Below are 25,384 nucleotides of genomic sequence, written 5' to 3' on the forward strand. Positions count from 1 at the left end.
GTTCTGGCTCCTTTCTACTTTGTACCAGAACTACCGTCACTAAATTGTATACGTTTTCAGATAAGTCTTTAGAAAACAAAATCTTAAGTCTTAACAAAGTTCATTCTGCTACAAACTCTTAATTTTTGTTGTTTAATTAGAAGGTACTTCTAACACATTTGATCCAAAGCTCTCATTAAAACCAGCAGGAAAAGCTTTAATGCCAATCATGCAGAAACTACGTGGTTTGACAAATTCTTTTTAATGATCTTGTAAACATATTAAAAGCAGTTTCAGGCCAAGAAATGTAAATAAGATTAACCAATTTATACTTATATAAACACATAGCATAAGAATTACATTAAAAATTAAACACCATTAAAATCATTTTTGTAAGTAAAGTTATGTCCCTTGCATTGAACTAAAAGAATTGTATTTATTTTTTTCTACCAAATGTTTATCACTGTTCATAGATATAAATTAGTAAATTCCTGTGATTTAAAACTCTTAATTAAACTTTAGGATATTTTTTCTTTTAAAGTTTAATATAAAGTGATAAGAATATATATATACACACACAAAGAAAAAGGTAACTAGCTGTAATTTTGAAATTATAATGCATTTTTTTGGCTTTCATCAGAAAAATATCATGGAATGAAATATTTATATCAAAACCAACATTTATTTCATTTATTTCATCAGTTATATTTGTGGCCCAGTAATCCAATCTTGAGACATTTTTCTAATTTATGTATGTAATTTAAGGAGTTTAAAATTTGCCTAGTGCCTATTTCAACATTTGTCACTTTATGAATTGTGAGGTGATATATTTACATGGAAAGAAACTTGATGAGTCATTGTATTAAAGCCGTAATTATAAACCATTAACTTGAAATAAGTATAACTTACTCTTTTGAAAAACTTTAAGAATCCCTAATGTAGTTCAGATGAAAAGATTTTCTGTAGATGGAACCCTTCTGTTGCCAGAATTGCCTTCTATACTTGATGATTTTAAGTTTCTACTCTTTATAGCACCATACTATAATTTTAATAGAACAGCAGATGAAATCTATTATTTTTTATGAATTAGATTGGCTTAGTTTAGAATCTATTCCTTAGAATTCAGTTGCATGCTGTGAGAATTTAACCGTTTTCAGAGCCATATTAAAATACAAGATTACTCCCCCCCCCCCCCAGCATTGGAGTAGATTTTTGGTAAATACAGATCAGGACCCAATTCTGGTTCCTTTCTGAGAAGCTTGGGCGTCTTGGGCGGCTTGGGCGGCTTGAGCGGCTTGAGAGGCTTGGGAGGCCTGAGCGGCTTGGGCGGCTTGAGGTGCTTGGGCGGCTTGATCGCCTTGAGCGGTGTGTCGGCGGCGGCTTCTGCGGCTTGAGCGGCTTGGGCGGCGGCGGCTTGGTCGGCTTGGGCGGCTTAAGCGGCTTGGGCAGCTTGAGCGGCTTGAGCGTTGTGGGGCGGCGGCTTGAGCGGCTTGAGCGGCTTTGGCGGCTTGGGCGGCTTGAGCGGCTTGAGAGGCTTGGGAGGCCTGAGCGGCTTGGGCGGCTTGAGGTGCTTGGGCGGCTTGATCGGCTTGAGCGGTGTGTCGGCGGCGGCTTCTGCGGCTTGAGCGGCTTGGGCGGCGGCGGCTTGGTCGGCTTGGTCGGCTTAAGCGGCTTTGGCAGCTTTAGCGGCTTGAGCGTTGTGGCGGAGGCCGCTTGAGCGGCTTGAGCGGCTTTGGCGGCCTGAGCGGCTTGAGCGGCTTGGGCGGCGGCTTGGGCAGCGGCTTGAGCTTTGTGGCGGCGGCGGCTTGAGCGTTTTGGGCGGCTTGAGCGCCTTGTGCGGCTTGTGCGGCTTGGGCGGCTGGAGCGGCTTGAGCGGCTTGGGCGTCTTGAGCGCCTTGGGCAGCTTGAGCGGCTTGAGCGGGGTGGCGGCGGCGGCTTGGGCGGCATGGGCGGCTGTGGCTTGGGCAGCTTGAGCGGCTTGAGCGGCTTGAGAGGCTTGGGAGGCCTGAGCGGCTTGGGCGGCTTCAGCGGCGCGGCTTTTCGTCTTGAGAGGTTTGTGCGGCGTCTTGAGCGGCTTGGGCGGCCTGAGCGGCTTAAGCGGCTTGCGCGGCTTGGGCGGCGGCTTGGGCAGCTTGAGCGGCTTGATCGTTGTGGCGGCGGCGGCTTGGGCGTCTTGAGCGGCTCGAGCGTTGTGGCGGCGGCGGCTTGGTCGGCTTGGGCGGCCAGAGCGGTTGAGCGGCTTGAGCGGTGTGTCGGCGTCGCCTTGAGCGGCTTGGGCGGCTTAAGCGGCTTTGGCAGCTTGAGCGGCTTGAGCGTTGTGGCGGCGGCCGCTTGGACTGCTTGAGCGGCTTTGGCGGCCTGAGCGGCTTGAGCGGCTTGGGCAGCGGCTTGAGCTTTGTGGCGGCGGCGGCTTGAGCGGTTTGGGCGTCTTGAGCGACTTGGGCGGCTTGGGCGGCTTGGGCGGCTTGAGCGGCTTGAGCGGCTTGGGCGTCTTGAGCGCCTTGGGCGGCTTGGGCGGCTTGGGCAGCTTGAGCGGCTTGAGCGGGGTGGCGTCTGCGGCTTTGTCGGCTTGAGCGGCTTGAGAGGTTTGAGAGGCTTGGGAGGCCTGAGCGGCTTGGGCGGCTTCAGCGGCGCGGCTTCGGCGTCTTGAGAGGTTTGTGCGTCGGCTTGAGCGGCTCGAGCGGCTTGAGCGGCTTGGGCAGCTTGAGCGGCTTGGGCGTTGTGGCGGCGGCGTCTTGGGCGGCTTGAGCGGCTTGGGCGGCGGCTTGGGCGGCTAGGGCGGCTTGGGCGGCTAGGGCGGCTTGAGCGGCTTGAGCGGGTTGAGCGGTTTGTCGGCGGCGGCTTGGGCGGCTTGGGCGCTTTAGGATTTTTTTATGAGTGCTCTTAAAAGTTGTTCTTTTTTGACATTTGATAGAGTGGAAGTGTTTTAAATATATAGATTTTTGTTCATGTATAGATAATCTGTGTTGTTTTTAAACATGGATGTGTGTAATATGTTATTTTAGAGTTTTGAAATAAAATTTTTACCAGAGTATATCCAGTAAGCTTTGTCCATCACTGTAAGGATGTTAGCTCTAATTCTTAGGGAAAAATTTTTTAAATCTGTTTTTATATATAGTGGCTAACATTTCTAAATCTGAAACTCCAAATTTAACCCTTCCCACCTGTTTCCCACAGTAAGCATAAGATTGTTTTCTATGTCTGTGAGTTTCTGTTTTGTAGATGAGTTATAGTGCCTTTTTTCCTTTTTTTTTTTTTTAAAGATTGCACATACGAGTGATATCATATGGTATTTTTCTTTCTCTTTCTGGCTTATTTCACCTAGAATGATGATCTTTAGGTCCATCATGTTGCTGCAAATAGCATTATTTTGTCTTTTTTATGGCTGAGTGGTATTCCTTTGTATAAATATTGTATTTATAATATATATGCACATATACGTTATGAAAAATAAAAGAACATATTCTGTTTATATTATTAAATTAACAATAATTTAGAATAATGTAAATAGAATATATATAACAATTTAACAATAAGTACAAAAAAGTTAACCAAATGGAAAGATAGGGGAAACTAAGATGAAGTTAACTCCGTGTTTACACTTCGAAAAAAAGGAAATCTCATTGCTTTCAACTTAATCACTTGTAGTTTAAATTAGTATATTTACCCCAAAATACTATTTTGAAATTTGACAACTTGAAAAAAAAATATGATGTGAAGACCTGTAGAATGACTTGGAAAATCAGATTGAGTCTTGTCTGTTGTATTGTTGTAATCTATAATAAAGGAAGAGATTAAAAATTCAGTCCAATATCTCTTTCAGAAGAAAAGAATTTAGTTTACCCAGACTCTTTACTTTGTCCATATCGAAGCGTTTATACATTGTTAAACATAAAGTTTTCCATTATGTTGACTGATTCGGCATCTTAAGAATGTCCCTCTCAGTAGATGTCAGCACAATGGGATTTTAAAAAGCTGTTGTTTTGAGTGATGATCATCGAGGGAAAGAAACATGACGTTTCTCAGAGAAGTATATACCATTTCAGTAAAATGTAAGATTAGCTCCTGGTGGTGGAGAGAAATGCATAGTGACGTCAAACATATGAAATCCTTATAATGAGGTCTTGAATATTTGCTCATAGGGGAAAGAAAGAGATAAAGAGAGATTATTTCAAGGTATTTTATGTATTTAAGAGAAATAATGTTTCTCAGTGCTGTTGTAGTCCTCAAAACACAGTGAAGGTCACTGCAGTAGGAAATGTCTCTGCTGATTTAGATAAATGTGGCCTCACTCCAATATATTCTGTTTTTCCTTTTATCCGATTGAAAACCTACCACAGGTTTTTACTGTAGGTTGTCAGACAGAGCACAGATATTTTATAAACCATAGTGGGCTTAAGTTGGCACCAACTTTTAGCATTTAGGGCAGTTTACTTCATGATTTAAAATGCTTCCCCCCTCCCTTCTTTATGACAACGCACAATACAGATGTTCCTGTTTTGAAAAGCTAATGTTAATGATATCTCCCAATCCATGTGCTGGTGTTAGTACACAGGTCTGAGGTAATAGGTCATTCATTATTTCATGAATGAAGATGAATATGGAGATGTGCTCTGGGTGAGTAGTTTACATTAAAAAAGGCACTCAATAAAATGGCCTTTTAAAAACTCGATGATTCTCATGTTTAATTTATGCCTATGCTGTCTGCTTGCCATAATAAAATAAATAAGGAAAAGTCAGACATAAAAATCTGTAATGTAATGAAAAAAACTTTGAAACTTAAAAATTGTTTTTTTAGGATTACTCTAAACCAGACACTGTGAGATAAGTTTAAAATAAACGCAGTCTTTAATTTGCATGAGAATCCTGTATGTGGGCTTATTGTTGTTACTATTTTTTAGATCAGGAGAATTTTCCCAAAGCCTCGTTATCTAGTGAGTACCAAAGGGCGATTCAGACCTGGATGCAATAATTTCAGTCTATACTTCTAACGACTGTTCCACTGATAATTTGGATAAAATGTAAATGAAGAGATAAAATTAGTAATAGAAAGTTGTAGGTAGAGGACTAAAGAAAGAAAGGATACAATGATCAATAAAACTAAATTAAAAACACAGGGAACTATATTCAATATCTTGTAGTAACTTGTGAAAAAGAATATGGAAATCAATATATGTATGTTCATGTATGACTGAAGCATTGTGCTGTACACCAGAAATTGACACATTGCAAACTGACTATACTTTAATAAAAATATATATTAAAAATTAAAAATCAAATGTAAAAATTAGAGAAAATGTAAAACCAGTATTTAGTGAAATACTTAATATTTAATAAAATAGTTAATGAGTTAGTAATAATATTTAACTAAATATATTGCAACTCTGACCAAAAGCATTACATTTTATTTGAACCAGGTTACAAGAAAGGAAATAGACTGTTAAGAGAATAAAATTACATTAAAAGAAAAAAAAAAAACAAAACAGCAACATGAAGTGTAAACTTTAACACACCGACCTAATTCAGGAGCAACAAAGATTGCACGGTGGTCAGGATTCCAGTTCTCTGCCTGGGTCCTTCATTCTCTCAGGCACATAGGCACTCCTTAATCTATTTTGGGTGTTTTCCTCGCTGTAGGCACTAACATAGGCGCTGGAATTTCCCAGGTACACAAACCAGACCCAGTCCCCTCCCCTGATGGAGCTTACATTCCATTAGCCTTGTTGATGATGAATACATTCATAAGTAAAGTGTATGCCCTAAGTGCTTGGGGCGGGCAGTGTAGAGGAGGACGGGGGATGCTAGGAGACTGTAGCTTTAAAATAAGGTGATCATGATCAGGGAAGACCTTAGCTTTAAAATAAGGTGATCATGATCAGGGAAGACCTTACACAGAAGCTGGTACTTGAGGAAAGAACTGGAGAAAGTTTTTGCGTATCTAGAAGAAAAAACTATTTCAATCAGAAAGGATTGGAGAGGTAAGTTCCCTGAGTTTACAGGGTGTTGAAAATCCTTCAAAGAAAGCAAAGAGGCCTAGTTAGTTTCCTGTAGCTGCTGTAGCAGGTCACCACGAATGTGGTGGCCTAAGACAACAGAAATTCATCTTCTCACAGTTCTGGAGGCCAGAACTTTGAAATAAAGGCGTTGTGCCAAACTTTCCCTGGTGACTGCAGGGGAGATACCATTTCCTGCTCCTCCAGATCCTGGTGGCTGTAACAGGTGTTGCTTGGTTTGTGGCTGTATCACACTCAGTATATATCTGAGTGATACAGATATATACTCTCCGTCTCTGTCTTCATATCATCTTTTCTTCAGCTCTCTCAAAACTGCTTTTCTTTTATAAGGATACATATAATTGCATTTATGGCCACTCAGATAATCAAGGATAAGCAGATCCTCTATTGACCCTTAATTTAATCACCTCTTTTGTCCTCTAAGGTAGAATTCACAAGTTCAGTTGATTTGAGATGAATACCCTTTGGTGGTGGTGAGTGGGGGACATTTCCCGCTGACTTCCCCAAGTCAGGCTCTTTTTCTACTAAAAAGGAGAGGGGGGTGTGGTTGGTTGTTGCAAACTTCTTGGTGTAGGAGTTCTTTGTTCTGGGAACCCTTTGCAGCTGTCCACGTGGGTCAGGTCAGGGTGCCCCTGTAAAACCTCCAACAAAACAAAGGTTGTTTTCTATTCTGCAACTTGTTGCCTTTGTAGGAGTGCAGAAGTGCTGACATCCTTAAAGGTCAGAGCCCCAAGAATAGTCTCTCCTGTCTATTTCAGGCTAAAGGCAACATTGTTTTCTAAAAGGTGCAGAGCTGGCAAGACTAAGCCTAGAGAACAGAGCACAGGGCTAAAGGAACAGGAACAGATCTAATATGGAGTCTGGTTTGTTCTTTTCTCCTACAGTGCCTTTTGGTGAGAGGTAAGAGGATGTGTCTGGGTGGGTCCTCCTCTGCCCTAGGCTGGGGTTTGGGCAGGAGCCCTGCCAGGTTCACCGTAACTTGGACCTGATCTCCCACAAAGTAGCAATTATAGGTGGTTAAAAGGACCTGTCAAAGTCCCTTCAATTGCTGGTAAACTATATGGGGGGGAGGAGGGCAGGGGAAGTCTCATTGGCCAGTCAGCAGTCTCTCGGGATGCAAGGGACCAGTGTCGTGGCGGTTTCTAAGGTGGCCAGGCCAACACAGGTGCCTCCTTGGCTCTTTAGCTGTGGGCTCCTAATATGGACACTTTTAAATCTCCCGTCCCTCTTCCCTCTGTCCCAGAGCCTCATGCACATGGCCCACCTCCTGTCTATCCCCCTGTGCTCAGCCGCACTCCCCCCCCCCCGCAGGTCCCTGTGCCCAGTGCCTCCACCCTACGGGTCCTGATCACTATCTGGGCCATCAACCACCTAAGGCCCACAGGCCAGTGATGGGCAACCAGGGACCACCCTGACCCGCCAGCTCAGACGAGGCACAGGGCGCCAGGGTCAGGGCGCCCGGGAATTGGAACCGCTTCCAGCCAGGCCACTGGAGCCCTGTGGTCTCTGAAAGTAGCTGTACCGGATCGTGACACTGTACTGTACCCGCTGGGGGCCGTCCTATAGTGACCTGAGCCCGGACTTCCCTGCCCCATCTGAGGGTGAGAGGTGAGGAGGCGGTCAGCTCCGGGTTGGGGTGGACTTGGAGAGAGGGGGGATCCCGCGGTGAGGAGTAAGGGGCCAGTCGGGGTGGAATTGACCCAGCTGAGGGGTGACCGATCATTTCGGGATGTTGGGGGTCCTGGGGTGAGGCATGAGGGGTGAGCTTGGGGTGTGGGGGCCATAGCTTAGCTTAGTGCCTAGCGGGGTGGAGAGTGGGGATGGGGACTTCGGTGTGGGGAGGAGGAGCCCTGTCTTGGGGGTATGGTGGGAGACTGGGCCTGGCTAGGGGTGGGGGGGACAGTGATGGGGTGGGGAGGGGAGGTGAGCAAGGGGTAGTGGAGTTGAATGTGGTCTGACCCGGGGCGGGACCTGGTCGGTGCTGGAGTGGGGGCGTTAAGGATGGAGACCCGCCTCGTCTGGCCCCCCTCGGCCCGACTCGCCAGGTCCTACACAGCAGGAGCCCCAGCCGGAGGGTGCGGGCTGCCAGAGGGAGGAGGAGAGGCGCGCCTGCGCGGACGCACAGACCCGCGGACGCGGGAGCCAACCCAGAGGTTGTGGAAGCCGAGTGGGAGCTGGATTCTCCTGGGCCAGCTCCCGAAGAAGAAGGCGGCCTGGGGACTGGGCTGCCGCTTGCCGTCGCCTCTGCTGCCGCCGCCGGGCAGGTAAGGGGGCGCTGGTGGAGGCGTGCAGGTCGCGGAGCCGGCGGGTGAGGCCTGGGCTGCGCAGTTGGGCGTGGGTGAGGCTCAGGCCGCGGCGCCTTTCAGGACCCTGAGGCGGGCGCCCCCCCCCCCCCCGGTAGTCCCTGAACCCCGCGTCTGCGCTGCTTTTTGTATTTGGGTTTTGGGAAAGCAGGGGCACCCCCGGGAGGGGAAAGCCGCCGGACAGCCCCGGAACACCTCCGACCGGCCCTTAGGTGATGGTCTGTTCCCGGGAGGCGGGTGCGGTGCGGTGCGGTCGCGATGGGACGGGCTGCCCCGTGCGAGTCCCTGAATTTGTTTCCTATTCCCCCCAATGCTTGGGGCGGCCTTTGCCCATGTACGCGGGGTGCACGTTTACCGGTCAGCGGCTTGAGCGGTGTGGCGGCGGCGGCTTGGGTGGCTTGAGCGGCTTGGGCGGCGGCTTGGGCAGCGGCTTGGGCGGCGGCTTGGGCGGCGGCTTGGGCGGCGGCTTGGGCAGCTTGAGCGGCTCGAGCGTTGTGGCGGCGGCCGCTTGGTCGGCTTGAGCGGCTTGTGTGGCTTGAGCGACTTGAGCGAGGTGGCGGCGGCGGCTTGGGCGGCTTGAGCGGCTTGGGCGGCTTGGGCGGCTTGAGCGGCTTGAGAGGCTTGGGAGGCCTGAGCGGCTTGTGAGGCTTGGGAGGCTTGGGAGGCCTGGGAGGCTTGGGAGGCCTGAGCGGCTTGAGCGGCTTGGTCGACGGCTTGGGCAGCGGCTTGAGCTTTGTGGCGGCGGCGGCTTCTGTGGCTTGTGCGGATGAGCGACTTGGGCGCCGGCGGCTTGGTCGGCTTGAGCGGCTTGAGCGGCTTGACCGGTGTGGCGGCGATGGCTTGAGCGGCTTGTGCGTCGGCTTGTGCAGCTTGAGCGGCTTGAGCGTTGTGGCGGCGGCCGCTTGGGCGGCTTGAGCGGCTTTGGCGGCCTGAGCGTCTTGAGCGGCTTGGGCGGCGGCTTGGGCAGCGGCTTGAGCTTTGTGGCGTCGGCGGCTTGAGCGGTTAGGGCGTCTTGAGCGGCTTGGGCGCCTTGGGCGGCTTGAGCGTTGTGGCGGCGGCGGCTTGAAGCGGCTTGGGCGTCTTGAGCGCCTTGTGCAGCTTGAGCGGCTTGAGCGGGGTGGCGGCGGCGGCTTGGGCGTCTTGGGCGGCTGTGGCTTGGGCGGCTTGAGCGGCTTGAGAGGCTTGGGAGGCCTGAGCGGCTTGGGCGTCTTCAGCGGCGCGGCTTCGGCGTCTTGAGAGGTTTGTGCGCGGCTTGAGCGGCTTGGGCGGCCTGATCGGCTTGAGCGGCTTGAGCGGCTTGGGCGGCGTCTTGGGCAGCTTGAACGGCTTGAGCGGGGTGGCGGCGGCGGCTTGAGCGGCTTGGGCGCTTGAGGGGCTTTAGAGGATTGGGAGGCCTGAGCGGTTTGAGCGACTTGAGCGGTGTGGCGGCGGCGCCTTGGGCGCCTTGGGCGGCGGGTTGTGCAGCTTGAGCGGCTTGAGCGTTGTGGCGGCGGCCGCTTGGGCGGCTTGAGCGGCTTGGGCGGCCTGAGCGGCTTGAGCGGCTTGGGCGGCGGCTTGGTCAGCGTCTTGAGCTTTGTGGCGGCGGCGACTTGTGTGGCTTGTGCGAATGAGCGACTTGGGCGGCGGCGGCTTGGTCGGCTTGGGCGGCTTGAGCGGCTTGGGCGTCTTGACCGGTGTGGCGGCGCTGGCTTGAGCGGCTTGGGCGTCGGCTTGTGCAGCTTGAGCGGCTTGGGCGTTGTGGCGGCGGCCGCTTGGGCGGCTTGACCGGCTTGGGCGGCTTGACCGGCTTGGGCGGCCTGAGCGGCTTGAGCGTTTTGGGCGGCTTGAGCGCCTTGTGCGGCTTGTGCGGCTTGGGCGGCTGGAGCGGCTTGAGCGGCTTGGGCGTCTTGAGCGCCTTGTGCAGCTTGAGCGGCTTGAGCGGGGTGGCGGCGGCGGCTTGAGCGGCTTGGGCGGCTTAAGCGGCTTTGGCAGCTTGAGCGGCTTGAGCGGCTTGAGAGGCTTGGGAGGCCTGAGCGGCTTGGGCGGCTTCAGCGGCGTGGCTTTTCGTCTTGAGAGGTTTGTGCGGCGTCTTGAGCGGCTTGGGCGGCCTGAGCGGCTTAAGCGGCTTGAGCGGCTTGGGCGGCGGCTTGGGCACTTGAGCGGCTTGATCGTTGTGGCGGCGGCGGCTTGGGCGTCTTGAGCGGCTCGAGCGTTGTGGCGGCGGCGGCTTGGGCGTCTTGAGCGGCTCGAGCGTTGTGGCGACGGCGGCTTGGTCGGCTTGGGCGGCCAGAGCGGTTGAGCGGCTTGAGCGGTGTGTCGGCGTCGCCTTGAGCGGCTTGGGCGGCTTAAGCGGCTTTGGCAGCTTGAGCGGCTTGAGCGGCTTGGGCAGCGGCTTGAGCTTTGTGGCGGCGGCGGCTTGAGCGGTTTGGGCGTCTTGAGCGACTTGGGCGGCTTGGGCGTCTTGAGCGGCTTGAGCGGCTTGGTCGTCTTGAGCGCCTTGGGCGGCTTGGGCGGCTTGGGCAGCTTGAGCGGCTTGAGCGGCTTGAGCGGGGTGGCGTCTGCGGCTTTGTCGGCTTGAGCGGCTTGAGAGGTTTGAGAGGCTTGGTAGGCCTGAGCGTCTTGGGCGGCTTCAGCGGCGCGGCTTCGACGTCTTGAGAGGTTTGTGCGTCGGCTTGAGCGGCTCGAGCGGCTTGAGCGTCTTGGGCAGCTTGAGCGGCTTGGGCGTTGTGGCGGCGTCGTCTTGGTCGGCTTGGGCGGCTAGGGCGGCTAGGGCGGCTTGAGCGGCTTGAGCGGGTTGAGTGGCTTGGGCGGCCTGAGCGGCTTGATACTCGAGATACTCTTCTGCATCTAAATGTTTTGGCTATTCTCAGGCTTTCACCTTTTCATACATTTTTAGACCCAGTTGGCAAATTGATTTAAATATCACTGTGATTGGCATTAGAATTGTGTTAAATCTACAGATGAATTGAAAATACTTGAAATCTATACAACATTGAGACTTCCTCTTCATGAATATGATCTTTCAATCCATTTTTAAAATTTTAAGTATTTAAATTATTTTTATTGAAGTATAGTCAGTTACAATGTGTCAGTTTCTGGTATACAGCATAATGGTTCAGTCATACTTATACATACATATACTGGTTTTCATATTCATTTTCATTATAGGTTATTACAAGGTATTGAGTATAGTTTCCTGTGCTATACAGTATGAACTTGTTGTTTATTTGTTTTACAAATAGTAAATATTTGCGAATCTCCAACTCCCAATTTATTTCTTCCCATTCCCTCCCTGCCATAACCATAAGTTTGTTCACTATGTCTGTGAGTCTGTTTCTGTTTTGTAGATAAGTTCATTAGTGTCAATTTATTTATATCCATTTTATGGTTTTATTAGTGTATTTTGTATATTTGTAAAAGTTTTTATCACGGATAATTAAATTTATTCTTAGTAAATTTTTTTCTGGTAAATCTATTTTTAAGAAAAATCTTTACTAGTTATATGTTGCTGGTATACAAAATACAATTGATTTTTTATGTTGACTTTCTGTAAAACACTTTGCTAAGCTCTTTCACTAATTCTAATTTTTCTGGAATTACTTTAAGCTTTATATATACATAATTATATAAACTTAATATTATTCTTACTTTCTGATATTTATAACATTTATCTTCTCTTGTTCAGTGGTTTGAGTTTTCATTGTCAAATAGAACATCAAGAATGTGTGTCTTCACCTTGTTTTTGATATTTATTTTACTATTAAGTACACTGTTCTTACTGGTTTTGAGTCAAAACTTTCTATCCATTTAAGGAAATTTCCTTCATTTTTCAGATTATGTGAGTTTTTACAATGATTGAATTGTATCAGATTATATTTTCTGTTCAAACAAACTATTAACCTTTTTTCCTCCATTGTCAATAGGTGAATTACAGTTAGAGGTTATAAATCTTAAACTACCGAGGTACCTGTGGTAGTTCAATCATCATGCATTTTTTTGTGTATACAGCAGGCCTTGGTTATGCTACTGTTTTGTGGATTGGGTTTTGTTTCATGGGTGGATTTGGTCTATAAATTTCCTTTTCTGGTTCAGCCTGCTAAGGGAGTAGGGGGTTAGTATTACATTTCTTTCTCTGGAGTAGTTTTCTGTTGATTTGCAATCTTGGGAGTTCCCTGGATGAAATTCAAAACTGCTCCCTGTAAACAGAAGGTGAAGAAGGAGTCAGATCACACCAGATTGATAGGTGGCAGGTTTAATATGTAAAGCACGCTACACACGAGGCTTGTCTTGGCAGTGACAAGGCAAGTAGATCTCCACACATGCCCACCAGAGTCTTAAGAGTTTATAGAGAGGGCTTAACTGGGTTCAGTCATCTACACCATCCAGAGAGTCCCAACAGCACCGTGCTCTCTTCAGGCTGTGTCTTTGAGGTGGCTTCTAGCATGGGAACAGTGGGTAGAACATAAATTCCAAGGACAGGGTAGGGGTGAGGAGTCCCCCATTGCCTGGGCCCAGTTCTTGGGTCAACCAGTAGTCATATCCTCTGGAAGACCCCCTCCAACCTCTGCATAGACTGAAATGATTTGTTTCTTGGAAGTTTAGTGAGATTCCTTTGCCCAACTGCCTGGGACTAGTACTTATTTGTAGGACATTTCATTATGATATTATTTTTTAAATATTTGTATAGGTTTTCAACCTTTTAATTTTTCCCCCATTCTTAAAGTACTATTCCCATATAGTAAAATGCACAGGTCTTAATGTGCATCTTGATGAGTTTTGACTAAAACATACCTATCCTTTCAACCAAATGTAGAATAATTCCTTCACCCCACATGTTTCCTTCATGCCACTTTCCAGCCAGTCCAACCCCCCAGCCTTCTATTCTCAACAAGCAACCACTCTTATGAATTCCAACATCATATAGTATCTTTGTCGCTAAGATTTTATATTAATGGAAAATCTACTTTGTTTCTGTTTCTTTTGTTCAGTATGTCTATGAGATAACCCATGCTGTTGTGTCAATCATTCTTTTTTTTAATGGAGGTACTGGGGATTGAACCCAGGACCTCATGCATGCTAAGCTAAGCATGTGTTCTATCACTGCGCCATACCCTCCCCCTGTTGTGTCAATCAGTAACTAATCCCTTTCTCTTTTTGTATAAACTTTGTCTTTTTCCTTGGATAGACATTGATTTATTTCCAGTTTACTGGTAATTGTGAATAAAATGTCATGTACTTCTTGTGCAAGGCATTGGGAACATACGCTTTTATTTCTCTTGGTTAACTACTTATGTATAGAATTACTGGGCCATAGTGGGACTCTACATTTAACATCAAAAATAACTGCCAGTCTTCTTCCCAAAGTCACTGTTATCACTGTAAACTGTCAGCAGTCCTTCCTCCAGCAGTTCCACAACCTCATCAACATTGGGGCTTTAGTTTGAGCAGTTCTGGTTGGGGGTGTGTGTAATTATTGATTTGATGGAGTTTTTAATAGATTCTGGATACTAGCCATTTTCCAGATAAGTGCATGTGCAGTATTTTCTCCCAGTCTGTGGCTTATATATTTAATTTCTTTTTTTTTTAACATTTTTTTATTGATTTATAATCATTTTACAATGTTGTGTCAAATTCCAGTGTTCAGCACAATTTTTCAGTTATTCACGGACATATACACACTCATTGTCACATTTTTTCCTCTGTGAGTTATCATAACATTTTGTGTATATTTCCCTGTGCTATACAGTGTAGTCTATTCTACAATTTTGAAATCGCAGTCTATCCCTTCCCACCCTCCACCCCCCTGGTAACCACAAGTCTGTATTCTGTCTGTGAGTCTATTTCTGTCCTTTATTTACGCTTTGTTTTTGTTTGTTTGTTTTTGTTTTTTAGATTCCACATATGAGCGATCTCATATGGTATTTTTCTTTCTCTTTCTGGCTTACTTCACTTAGAATGACATTCTCCAGGAGCATCCATGTTGCTGCAAATGGCATTATGTTGTCGGTTTTTATGGCTGAGTAGTATTCCATTGTATAAATATACCACATCTTCTTTATCCAGTCACCTGTTGATGGACATTTAGGCTGTTTCCATGTTTTGGCTATTGTAAATAGTGCTGCTATGAACATTGGGGTGCAGGTGTCATCCTGAAGTAGATTTCCTTCTGGATACAAGCCCAGGAGTGGGATTCCTGGGTCATATGGTAAGTCTATTCCTAGTCTTTTGAGGAATCTCCACACTGTTTTCCATAGTGGCTGCACCAAACTGCATTCCCACCAGCAGTGTAGGAGGGTTCCCCTTTCTCCACAGCCTCTCCAGCATTTGTCATTTGTGGATTTTTGAATGACGGCCATTCTGACTGGTGTGAGGTGATACCTCATTGTAGTTTTGATTTGCATTTCTCTGATAATTAGTGATATTGAGCATTTTTTCATGTGCCTTTTGATCATTTGTATGTCTTCCTTGGAGAATTGCTTGTTTAGGTCTTCTGCCCATTTTTGGATTGGGTTGTTTATTTTTTTCTTATTGAGTCGTATGAGCTGCTTATATATTCTGGAGATCAAGCCTTTGTCGGTTTCACTTGCAAAAATTTTCTCCCATTCTGTAGGTTTTCTTGTTTTATTTCTGGTTTCCTTTGCTGTGCAGAAGCTTGTAAGTTTCATTAGGTCCCATTTGTTTATTCTTGCTTTTATTTCTTCTAGGAGAAAATTTTTGAAATGTATGTCAGATAATGTTTTGCCTATGTTTTCCTCTAGGAGGTTTGTTGTATCTTGTCTTATGTTTAAGTCTTTAATCCATTTTGAGTTGATTTTTGTATATGGTGTAAGGGAGTGTTCTAGCTTCATTGTTTTACATGCTGCTGTCCAGTTTTCCCAGCACCATTTGCTGAAGAGACTGTCTTTATTCCAATGTATATTCTTGCCTCCATAGTACTCAACGGTGAAAAACTCAAAAGCTTCCCACTAAAATCTGGGACAAGACAAGGATGCCCACTATCACCACTCCTATTCAACATAGTCCTGGAAGTCCTAGCCACAGCAGTCAGGCAAGAGAAAGAAATAAAAGGGATCCAAATTGGAAAAGAAGAGGTAAAAGTGTCATTATATGCTGATGACATGCTGCTATATATAGAAAACCCTAAAAGGTCCACACAAAAGCTACTAGAGCTGATTGAAGAATTCAGCAAGGTAGCAGGTTACAAAATTAACGTTCAAAAATCAGTTGCATTTCTTTACACTAACGATAAATCAACAGAAGAAGAAAGTAAAGAAACAACCCCCTTTAAAATAGCACCCAAAGTAATAAAATATCTGGGAATAAATCTAACCAAGGAGGTGAAAGAATTATACACAGAAAACTATAAACCATTAATGAAGGAAATTAAAGAAGACTTTAAAAAATGGAAAGATATTCCACGCTCTTGGATTGGAAGAATCAATATTGTTAAAATGGTCACACTGCCCAAGGCAATCTACAGATTTAATGCAATCTGTATCCAATTACCCAGGACATATTTCACAGAATTATATTTAATTTCTTAATGGATTTTGGAACAGCTCTTTGCTTCCTAGTTAAGTAACCTTTACCATCTCAAATCTGCAAAGGTGTTTGTGTGTGCTTTCCTCCTAGAATCTTCATAATTTTAGCTTTTATGTTTAGGTCTGTGGTAGATCTCAGAATAAAGTTTGCCTAAATGTGAGGAAGGATGCAAAAGTTTTTTGTGTGTTTGTTTTGTTTTTGCATATGAATATCCAGCTGTTCCACTACTATTTGTTAAAAAGATTTGATTTTTCAAATTGGACTGCTCAAGCCTTTTTGTTGAAAATTGCTTGACTGTTTAAATGTGGTCTTTCTGAACTTCATACTATTCCATTTATCCCATTTTCCTATAGATAAGACAGTGCCTACTCCCCTACTGCACTGAATATATGTGATGAGAACAGACATCCTTGACTTCATCCTGGATTTAGAGGAAAAGCATTTAGTCTTTCACCATTAACTGCGGTTTATTTCTTACTGTGGGATCACAGATTTAAAAAAAAAAAAAAAAGAGTAACTCTGATTTAGAAGGCAGTTACTTAATTTTATTCATCTTTGTTTCATATGCCCAACATAGTTTTTTGGTGCCTTTTTGTATTTTAAAAATTAATCCGTGAGTGATGACCTGAGTCACTTGGTGTGGTAGTGTTCCTTTTGGTAGCTGGCAACGTACTGTGATAACTGCTCTTAGTTCACCTGTCTGTAACCATCATATTTCAGGATGAATAAACAAACTAAATAACACCCCCGAGAATTTTCCATTTAGGATACTGTTTTGTATATATGTTGTCTCTAGCATTTTAAACTTTTCTATATGTGTTCATATCTTTTATTTGCTGATCCTTTAAACTCTTTAACACAGACAATGTGAGATTAAAGAAGAGTCAAATCTCTTTATTCCCAATCATGAAATTTGGAAGATACATTGTTAGGGACACAGACAATGCTTATCAAACATGAATAATAAATTTTACTTTAAAAATACATTTAAAATACTCACTTTTGCAATTTCGGAGGTGCATAGGCATGTTAGAGCTGTTTCTAGTTTTCAGTGATCTGGTTGAAGAGAAAAAGCCTTTAGAAACTTTGTGATCTGTAGTGCTTATCCCTGGTTTCTTTCTGAAATAATTAATGTGATGATACAAGTCAGTGATGTGTTTAGCATATTACTTGGGCATTCCTTTAGGAAGAAGCATTTTTTAAAAAGTGGGTTTGAGCTTAGAGGTCTGAGATGGTTCCGTGTGTGTGTCTCTTTGTGTTTGTGTGTCTGGCATGTGAATGGCATCTCTCTCTTCTCCATGGGTAAAGTCTGAAAACCCATAACCCGTTAGTTATGCTTGGTATAAATTACTCCTTTTCTCTACTTTAAAACATTGTATTGATTTTGTTTTCTAGTTCAATTTTGTGGGGAAACTGCTTGGACCAAGAGGAAACTCCTTGAAGAGGCTACAGGAAGAAACAGGTGCTAACATGTCTATCCTGGGCAAAGGATCAATGAGAGATAAAGCAAAGGTATGAACTTTGAATTTGATACTTAACACACACAGGAAGTTACCTGTAACACCCATGGCCACATTTACAAGCACATCTGAACTCTTCCAATAATTTCCTATGATTTTTGCCCTCTGGGACTAATTTATTACACGTTCTGATGTCTCCTCTATAGTTTTTGTTTTTCTTTGTTTTTCTTTTTAAAATTTTTTGCCCTTGAACAGCTTTTTAAAAAATTGGAAGTACGGTCATTTACAATGTGTCAATTTCTGGTGTATAGCATAATGTCCCAGTCATGCATGTAGATACAAATACTCTTTTTCATTAAAGATTACTGTAAGGTATTGAATATAATTCCCTGTGTTATACAGAAGAAATTTGTTGTTCATCTATTTTTATCTATAGTAGTTAATATTTGCAAATCTTGAACTCCCACATTTATCCCTTCCCACTCCCTTTCCCACTGTAAAACTGTAAGATTGTTTACAATGTCTGTGAGACTGTTTCTGTTTTGTAGATGAGTTCATTAGTGTCTTCTTTTTCTTTTAGATTCCACATACAAGTGCTATATGATATTTGCCTTTCTCTTTTCTGGCTTACTTCACTTAGAATAACAATCTCCAGATCCATCCATGTTACTGCAAATGGCATTATTTTCTTCTTTTTTATGGCTGAGTAGTACTCCATTGTATAAATATACCACAGCTTCTTTATCCAGTCCTCTGTCAATGGACATTTAGGTTGTTTTCATGTCTTGGCTATCATATATTCTTTAATATTTTTTGTTATATGTTCTTGAGGTATCTCATAGTCTTAGAGTAGAAACTTCACTTTTCATGCTTTTATGCTCTGACTCATTCTCCAAGATTTAAATTAGGCAGGGCTTCCCGAACCCTTGTGATGGGCTAATAAACCTCTTGTCACTTAACCATAAAACAAAACTATTCTATTGAAAAATTCTGTTTCTCTCATTAAACTGTTAGTTCCACAGACCGGAGAAATGTCCTAGTCAGCCTTGCGTTCCCAGAGCTTCTGTGTCGGATCTCCATATTTTCTAAAGCAGATAGGTGTATATTTTTTATTCCCATGTAGTTGGACATCTTTTCCTGTTCACAGAGTTTGAAATTGGATTCCATTTTTCCTGTGAGCATGTTAGGTACCAGCATAAGTGTTTGAAAATCTAGCAAGAAACAAATTTACTTCTATAAAGTTTCCTTCAGGTTTAATTTATTGACACTACCTATTACTTACAATCGTGTTTCTATATTGATTACTTTTTGGGTGATCCATCCTGTTTGTCTATGCTTAGAGTATGTTCATTGTTTCTTTACAAAGCGAAAGACAGTGAAAACACTGAATAGCAACAACATTAATAAGAATGTATTCCACTATAAAATACACTTTTTAGAATCTAGATAAGACCTTAACTGCCAGGGGTGTTGGACATGCGGCTGAAAGAAAACCACAGATATGGATATGGAAAAAATTCCCTTAGTAAACACTTGATGGCAATAAAAATAAAGCCTTGATAAATTTTGGTTACTTTACTGCTATTTTGCCTCTCTGCCACATGACCTGAGCAGAAAGGAATATTTTATGTGATTTTATTTTTCTAGCAAATAAATAAAACTCATTTGATTCCTCAGTGGACATGTGTATGTGTGCATGTATGTATACAGCCACATAAACGTCTATTCCTGCATTAATTGCAGAAATACTTACTAGACATACTATGTCTCATTTACAATTCTAGTTCACAGTAATGACTATGAGAAAAAAAATGGTCCTGGAGTTTACATTTCAGTGGGAGAGACAGACAATAGCTAAGTGAATGAATAAATGTTGTCCTTTCAGGCATTGATAATTGTCACGGGGGAAATAAAACAGGAAGGGAAAAGAGGTTAATGATGGGAGTAGTTTGGTGTGATGATCACGTGGAGAACTGGGTCATGAGAAGGAGAGTGCAGGCGTGATGGCTCTGAGGGAGAATTCAGCCTGTCTATAGCTGTCTGGGCAATGGGAGGCGGATCTTTCTTTATAACCTTACTTATTCTCATGTGGCTGCCACTCACTTTCCTTGCTCACCTTCATAGCAAAATTCTCTGAGAATTTTATTTGCAGTCAGTTGCCCTCACCCATTCTTTTTCTTATTTTGTTTATTAATAAGGTTGATTCTTGCATACATTTAGTGGCCAATGTATCACTTCTTTTTTAAATTTTTACAATTTTTATTGATTTGTTTTATTTGGGGGGAGTAATTAGACTTATTTACTTATTTTTAAGTGGAGGTACTGGAGATTGAACCCAGGACCTTGTGCACTCTGGGCATGCACTCTACCACTGAGCTATACCTCTCCCTATCAGTTCTTTTTAAAATGTCCTATTCTTTCATTTTTTTCCTCTCAATTTTATTGGGATGTAATTGACATACACGCTATAAATTTAAGGTTTACAGCATCCTGATTTGACTAACATACATCATGAAATGACTACCATAATAATTTTAGTGAACATCCATCAAATCATACAGACATTAAATAAAAGAAAGAAAAAACACATTCTTTGTGATGAGAATTCTTAGGATCAACACTCTTTACATTCCTCTGTATCACAGAGCAGAGTTACTGCAGTCCTCATGTTGAACATTATGTCCCTAGTACTTATTTATCTTATACCTGGGAGTCTGTACCTTTTGACCACCTTCCTCCAGTATCCCGCCTCCCTCGCCCCACCGCTTGTAACCACAAACCTGATCTCTTTCTAGGTGTTTGTATGTTTTTGGAGTGTAATTGACCTGAAACACTGTGTTAGTTCCTGGTATACAACACAGAGATTCCATGTTTCTGTACACTTCAGAAGGATCACCACAGTAAGTTACCATCTGTCACCATACAGAGTTACTACATAATCACTGATTGTATCTCCCACACTGGGCATCTCATCCCTGTGACTCGTTTATTCTGTAACTGGAAGTTTGACCCTCTTCATCTCCTGCACCTGTTTCTCTCTTCTTTCCCACCTGCCCTCTGGCAACCACCTGTTTGTTCTCTGCGTCTACGACTCTATTTCTGCTTGTTACGTTTGTTCATTTTTTTTCTTTTTTAGATTCCATATGTAAGTGAAATCATATGGTGTTTGTCTATCTCTGTCTATTTCACTTAGCTTAATACCCTTTGTGTCTATCCACGTTGTCACAGATGACAAGATTTCTTTTTTTAACGGTTGAATAATATGACATTATATGTATTTGTATATATACCACATCTTTATCTATCATATATTGATGGACGTTTAGGTTGCTTCCGTATCTTGGTGGTTGTGAATAATGCTGCTGTGAACATTGGGGTACATCTACCTTTTTGAATTAGTGTTTTTGTTTTCTTTATAAGAATACCTAGGAGTGGAATTCCTGGATCATATGGTGGTTCTATTTTTAGTGTTTTGAAGAACCTCCACACTGTTTTCCATAGTGGCTGCACGGATTTCTATTCCCACCAACACTGTTGGAGGGTTCCCTTTCCTCCACATTCTTGTCAGCACTTGTTATGGGTTGTGTGTTTGATGACAACCATTCTGACAGCTGTGAGGTAGTGTCTCATTGTGGCTCTCATTTGCATTATCCCGATGAGTAGTGATGTTGAGCATCTTTTCATGTGCCTCTTTGCCGTCTGTATATCTTCTTTGGAAGAATGTCTCCTTAGGTCCTCTGCCCTTTTTTAAATCACTTTTTAAACACTTACTTGGTTTGTTGTTGTTGTTGTAGAGTTGTATAAGTTCTTTGTACATTTTGGATACTAACCCCTTGTTGGATGTATCGTTTGCATGTATCTTCTCCCATTCACTGGGTGGCCTTTTCATTTTAGTGATCGTATCCTTTCCTGTGCAAAACTTACTAGTTTGATATGGTCCCATTTGTTTATTTCTGGTTTTGTTGCCCTCGCTCAAGGAGACAGATCCAAAAAAACACAGATCCAATAAAAGACCCATGTTAAAGATTGTTCTGCCTGTTTACTTCTATGAGTTTCATGGTTCCAAGTCGTACATTTAAGTCTTTAATGCATTTTGAGTTTATTTTTGCATGTGGTGTGAAAAAGAAGTCCAGCTTGTTTTTTTTGCAGGCAGCCGTCCAGTTTTCCCAACACCATTTATTGAAGAGACTGTCTTTTCTCCATTGTATATACTTTCCTCCTTTTTCATGGATTAATTGACCATGTAAGTTGGGGTTTGTGTTCACTCTCATTCATTCTTTATTGTTATCCTTCTCAGTTCTGGGGACTGGATCCTCCTCCTCTTCCAGACCCCCAAGTCCAGGGCTTAGTCGCCAGACTTGCTTCTTCCCTTTGTGATCTCATACCATCTGTGTGCTCCAGAACCCACAGTGTATACGTCCAGCTCCCCATCTCTCCCTTGGCTTCTAGATTTATGTATTTAACTGCCTGCTCACCATGTCCATGTGGATGTCTAATAGACATTGCAATGCAGTTTGTTCAAACACACGTACAAATACATACATACATATATATATTTATAACACAGGGTCATATATGTATATGAATGATGTACGTATTATTTCTTCAGCTACACGCATGATACTCATACTTGCCTACATGTGAAGTACGTGAACTCATACAGAGAGAGAGAGAGGTTGGAAGAGTGAGAGAGATGCCTTGTTGGCTTTAGGGGCCAGTGGATACACTGTGAGCCGTGTCATCTCAGACTTAAGGGTGCCTTCTCTTTTTGTCTTGTGTTTGTTCAGAGCAAATCTTGTAGAAAGAGGAGATTAAAAACAGCCTTTATTCAATTGAATGCTGCTTGGTAGCTTAAACCATTAGTTATGTTTATTTAAAGTTCTGGAGGTACGTGAGGAGGCCCTTCACAGTGTACGGTACATGGGGCCCTGTTGGTCTTGCCCAGACCTGCACAGTTGGGGGTGGGCCCCTCCTCAGGCAGCCAGCACTCTAGGTCGGGGCCAGCCCTCCCCCAGCACCCAGCCCAGGGCTGCACAAACACAGATGTTTTCTAAGTGAGGGAAGCATTCATTCCTCCATGCATCCTCTGGCTTTGGGATGAGTCGGGGAGAAGGGTTGGGACTTGAGCCTCCATCACCACTTTTTACTGATAGGGTGCTGGCCTTGAAAACCAACCCTGGGTCAGGGTTCATGCCTTGAGGGTGAAGGTCTGCCCTGTATGGTTCTGCAAAGGTGCCCCACAGAGCAAGCCAAGCCTGCTTTCCAGCCCACACTCAGCTGCAAAGCCCTGAGCCTGCTGACGGAAAAGGGCTTTTTTCTTTAGAAGGTTGAATCTGCCTAGAGGAGATCTCTTCTTTTCATTTTCTGCAGGGAAATAAGCTTCTGCTAAGTCAGAAGGGGTGCTTTTTAGGTCTTTCAAACAAAGCTTCCCAAGGTCTTGGGAGGGTAGGAAATGCGGATACCCTGGCTCCAAAATTCTACATTCCTGTTAAGTTCTTGACGTGTTGAAGCTGTAATCCTTTCAAGCATCAGAATATTCTGAGCTAGCGTCTCCATACCTATATTTCCCTTCAACCTCCCCCAAAATCCCAGACAGGAAACTTGACCCAAGTCACTGGTGTGCGTGCCCATTCCCAGTGCTCCCAGGCCTCTCTGTTAGAACCTGCTGCAGCCACACAGGTAGATGGTCCACAGGTATTTTAAGCCCTCACTGTTCCAGGCTCCTGCGTGCCTCCCTGATAAGGTAAATGGAAGTTGCGTGCATAGGGGAGGGGCACTGGCTGTTTTCCTTGAGCCGAGACACAGGTGTCCTGAGTATTTTTTTTTTGATTGAGGTATAGTCATTTTACAGTGTTGTGTCAATTTCCAGTGTAGAGCATAATTTTCAATCATACATGAACATACATATATGTTCATTGTCACATACTTTTTCACCATGAGCTACCCCAAGATCTTGTGTATATTTCCTTGTGCTATACAGTATAATCTTGTTTATCTATTCTACATATGCCTGTCAGTATCTACAAATTTCGAACTCCCAGTCTGTCTCTTCCCACCCCTTTCCCCCCGGCAACCACAAGTTTGTATTCTATGTCTATGAGTCTGTTTGTGTTTTGTATTTATGTTCCTTTTTTTTTCTTTTAGATTCCACATATAAGCAATCTCATATGGTATTTTTCTTTCTCTTCCTGGCTTACTTCACTTAGAATGACATTCTCCAGGGACATCCATGTTGCTGCAAATGGCATTATGTTGTCATTTTATGGCTGAGTAGTATTCCATTGTATAAATATACCACTTTTTTATCCAGTCATCGGTCGACGGACATTTAGGCTGTTTCCATGTTTTGGCTATTGTAAATAGTGCTGCTGTGAACACTGGGGAGCAAGTGTCTTTTTGAAGTAGGGGTCCTTCTGGATACAAGCCCAGAAGCAGGTTTCCTGGGTCATATGGTGAGTCTATTCCTAGTCTTTTGAGGAATCTCCATACTGTTTTCCACAGTGGCTGCACCAGACTGCATTCCCACCAGCAGTGTAGGAGGGTTCTTTTTTCTCCACAGCCTCTCCAGCATTTGTCATTCATGGACTTTTGAATGATGGCCATTCTGACTGGTGTGAGGTGATATTTCACTGTAATTTTGATTTGCATTTTTCTGACAATTAGTGATACTGAGCATTTTTTCATGTGCCTATTGATTATTCCTTTGTCTTCAACGGAGAATTGCTTGTTTAGGTCTTCTGCCCGTGTTTGTATTGGGTTGTTTGTTTTATTCTTATTAAGTCATATGAGCTGCTTATATATTCTGGAGCTCAAGCCTTTGTTTCAACTTTGGCAAAAATTTTCTCCCAATCCATACGTTGTCGTTTTGTTTTGCTATGGTTTCCTTTGCTGTGCAAAAGCATGTAAGTTCAATTAGGTCCCATTTGTTTATTCTTGCTTTTATTGCTGTTGCTTGGGTAGACTGCCCTAGGTGTCCTGAGTATTCTGATGGAAACTCCCCAGGTAGGGCTATTCAAGGAGGAAGGACAAGCCTGGGCAGCCAAGAACCTGGAATTAGGGGAGGCTGAGCCATGTTAACACTAGGGAAGGGGCGCCTGTTTTTCCTGTGGATTGCCAGTAATCACAAAAATGCTTGATCCTCCCTAGATTCAGTAGTGCTGCATTTAAGCATCATAGATTCATCCTTTTCCTTGACGTTCAGAGGGTATGGTTAGTATCATGATACAGCACAGTGATGAGCTTTGAGGCAGCCTGCCAGGTGTGTGGGATTTGAAATAAATCCTAAAGCTGAAGATGTGGGATTTTTTTTTTCCTGCTCTACTTTCAAAGCCATAGGATTTCAAATAGTTTAATAAGATTAAAAGTTACTCCTGTGATGTTAATACACCACTTGACAAGAGGTCTTTGCCAGAGTGGACTGAGTCTCAGCCAACAGATAAGTGAAAATCCAGAATGTTTGCACATAAAGGTAAGGTTCCTTTGCAGCATGGACAGAACCACGAGCAAGGTTTGAAGACGAGGACAGCTTGCTCCAGGGGAAGCCCAGCCTTGGGCCGAAGTGCACTCCTGAGGGAGGCTGCTGCACGTGCTCTTCTTACTTTGTTCTGGGACTAGTGCCGGGTTGAGTTCTGATGGGGTGCATGCCGTGGGCTTGCTCCAGGGGATCGCAGCCCAGCCCAGCCCCTGTGCCATCCTGGAAACAGTGAGGGGAGGGGGAGCAAAGCAGCATGTGAGCATCACACAGAACAGATTAGGAGAAGAGACTCCAAAGGAGCGAGCAGGGGCATCTCTGGGCAGTGAGATTGCTGGCCGCTTTTATTTTCTCTGATTTTCTGTGTTTGCCCAATATTTCTATAATAGACATGACCTGAATTTATAACTATATTGTTTGAATATTCAAAAAGAGATCCATTCGAAGAAAATGAGATGAGGGGAGGGATAAATTAAGAGTCTGAGAGTAATAGATACACACTACTATATATAAAATAGATAAACAATGAGGTCCTGCTGTAGAGCACAGGGAACTATGTTCAGTACTTGCAGTGGCCTATAGTGGAAAAGAATCTGAAAAAGTCTAGACGTGTATGTGTGGCTGAATCATCCCGCT

General features: G+C 44.0%; 1 protein-coding gene across 18 annotated transcripts in view; it reads left to right on the forward strand.

Moving 5' to 3' along the window:
* The window catches only part of LOC141575136 (uncharacterized), a 78,576-nt gene that overhangs the window by 1,164 nt on the left and 52,028 nt on the right, over positions 1–25,384 (forward strand). For 5 of the 18 annotated variants that reach the window (XM_074353626.1, XM_074353625.1, XM_074353627.1 and 2 more), the window contains exons 2-3: positions 17,213–17,329; positions 20,073–20,177. In XM_074353626.1, the coding sequence (XP_074209727.1) occupies positions 17,213–17,329; positions 20,073–20,177 (222 nt within the window). Of the gene's footprint in view, positions 1–6,751; positions 6,894–7,304; positions 8,258–11,987; positions 14,481–15,208; positions 15,367–17,212; positions 17,330–20,072; positions 20,178–25,384 lie in introns of those variants that run through there. The other 13 variants (XM_074353629.1, XM_074353628.1, XM_074353624.1 and 10 more) reach the window with 11 other exon arrangements.

The sequence above is a fragment of the Camelus bactrianus genome, chromosome 26, assembly GCF_048773025.1.
Source record: "Camelus bactrianus isolate YW-2024 breed Bactrian camel chromosome 26, ASM4877302v1, whole genome shotgun sequence".
NCBI classification, from domain to species: Eukaryota; Metazoa; Chordata; class Mammalia; order Artiodactyla; family Camelidae; genus Camelus; species Camelus bactrianus.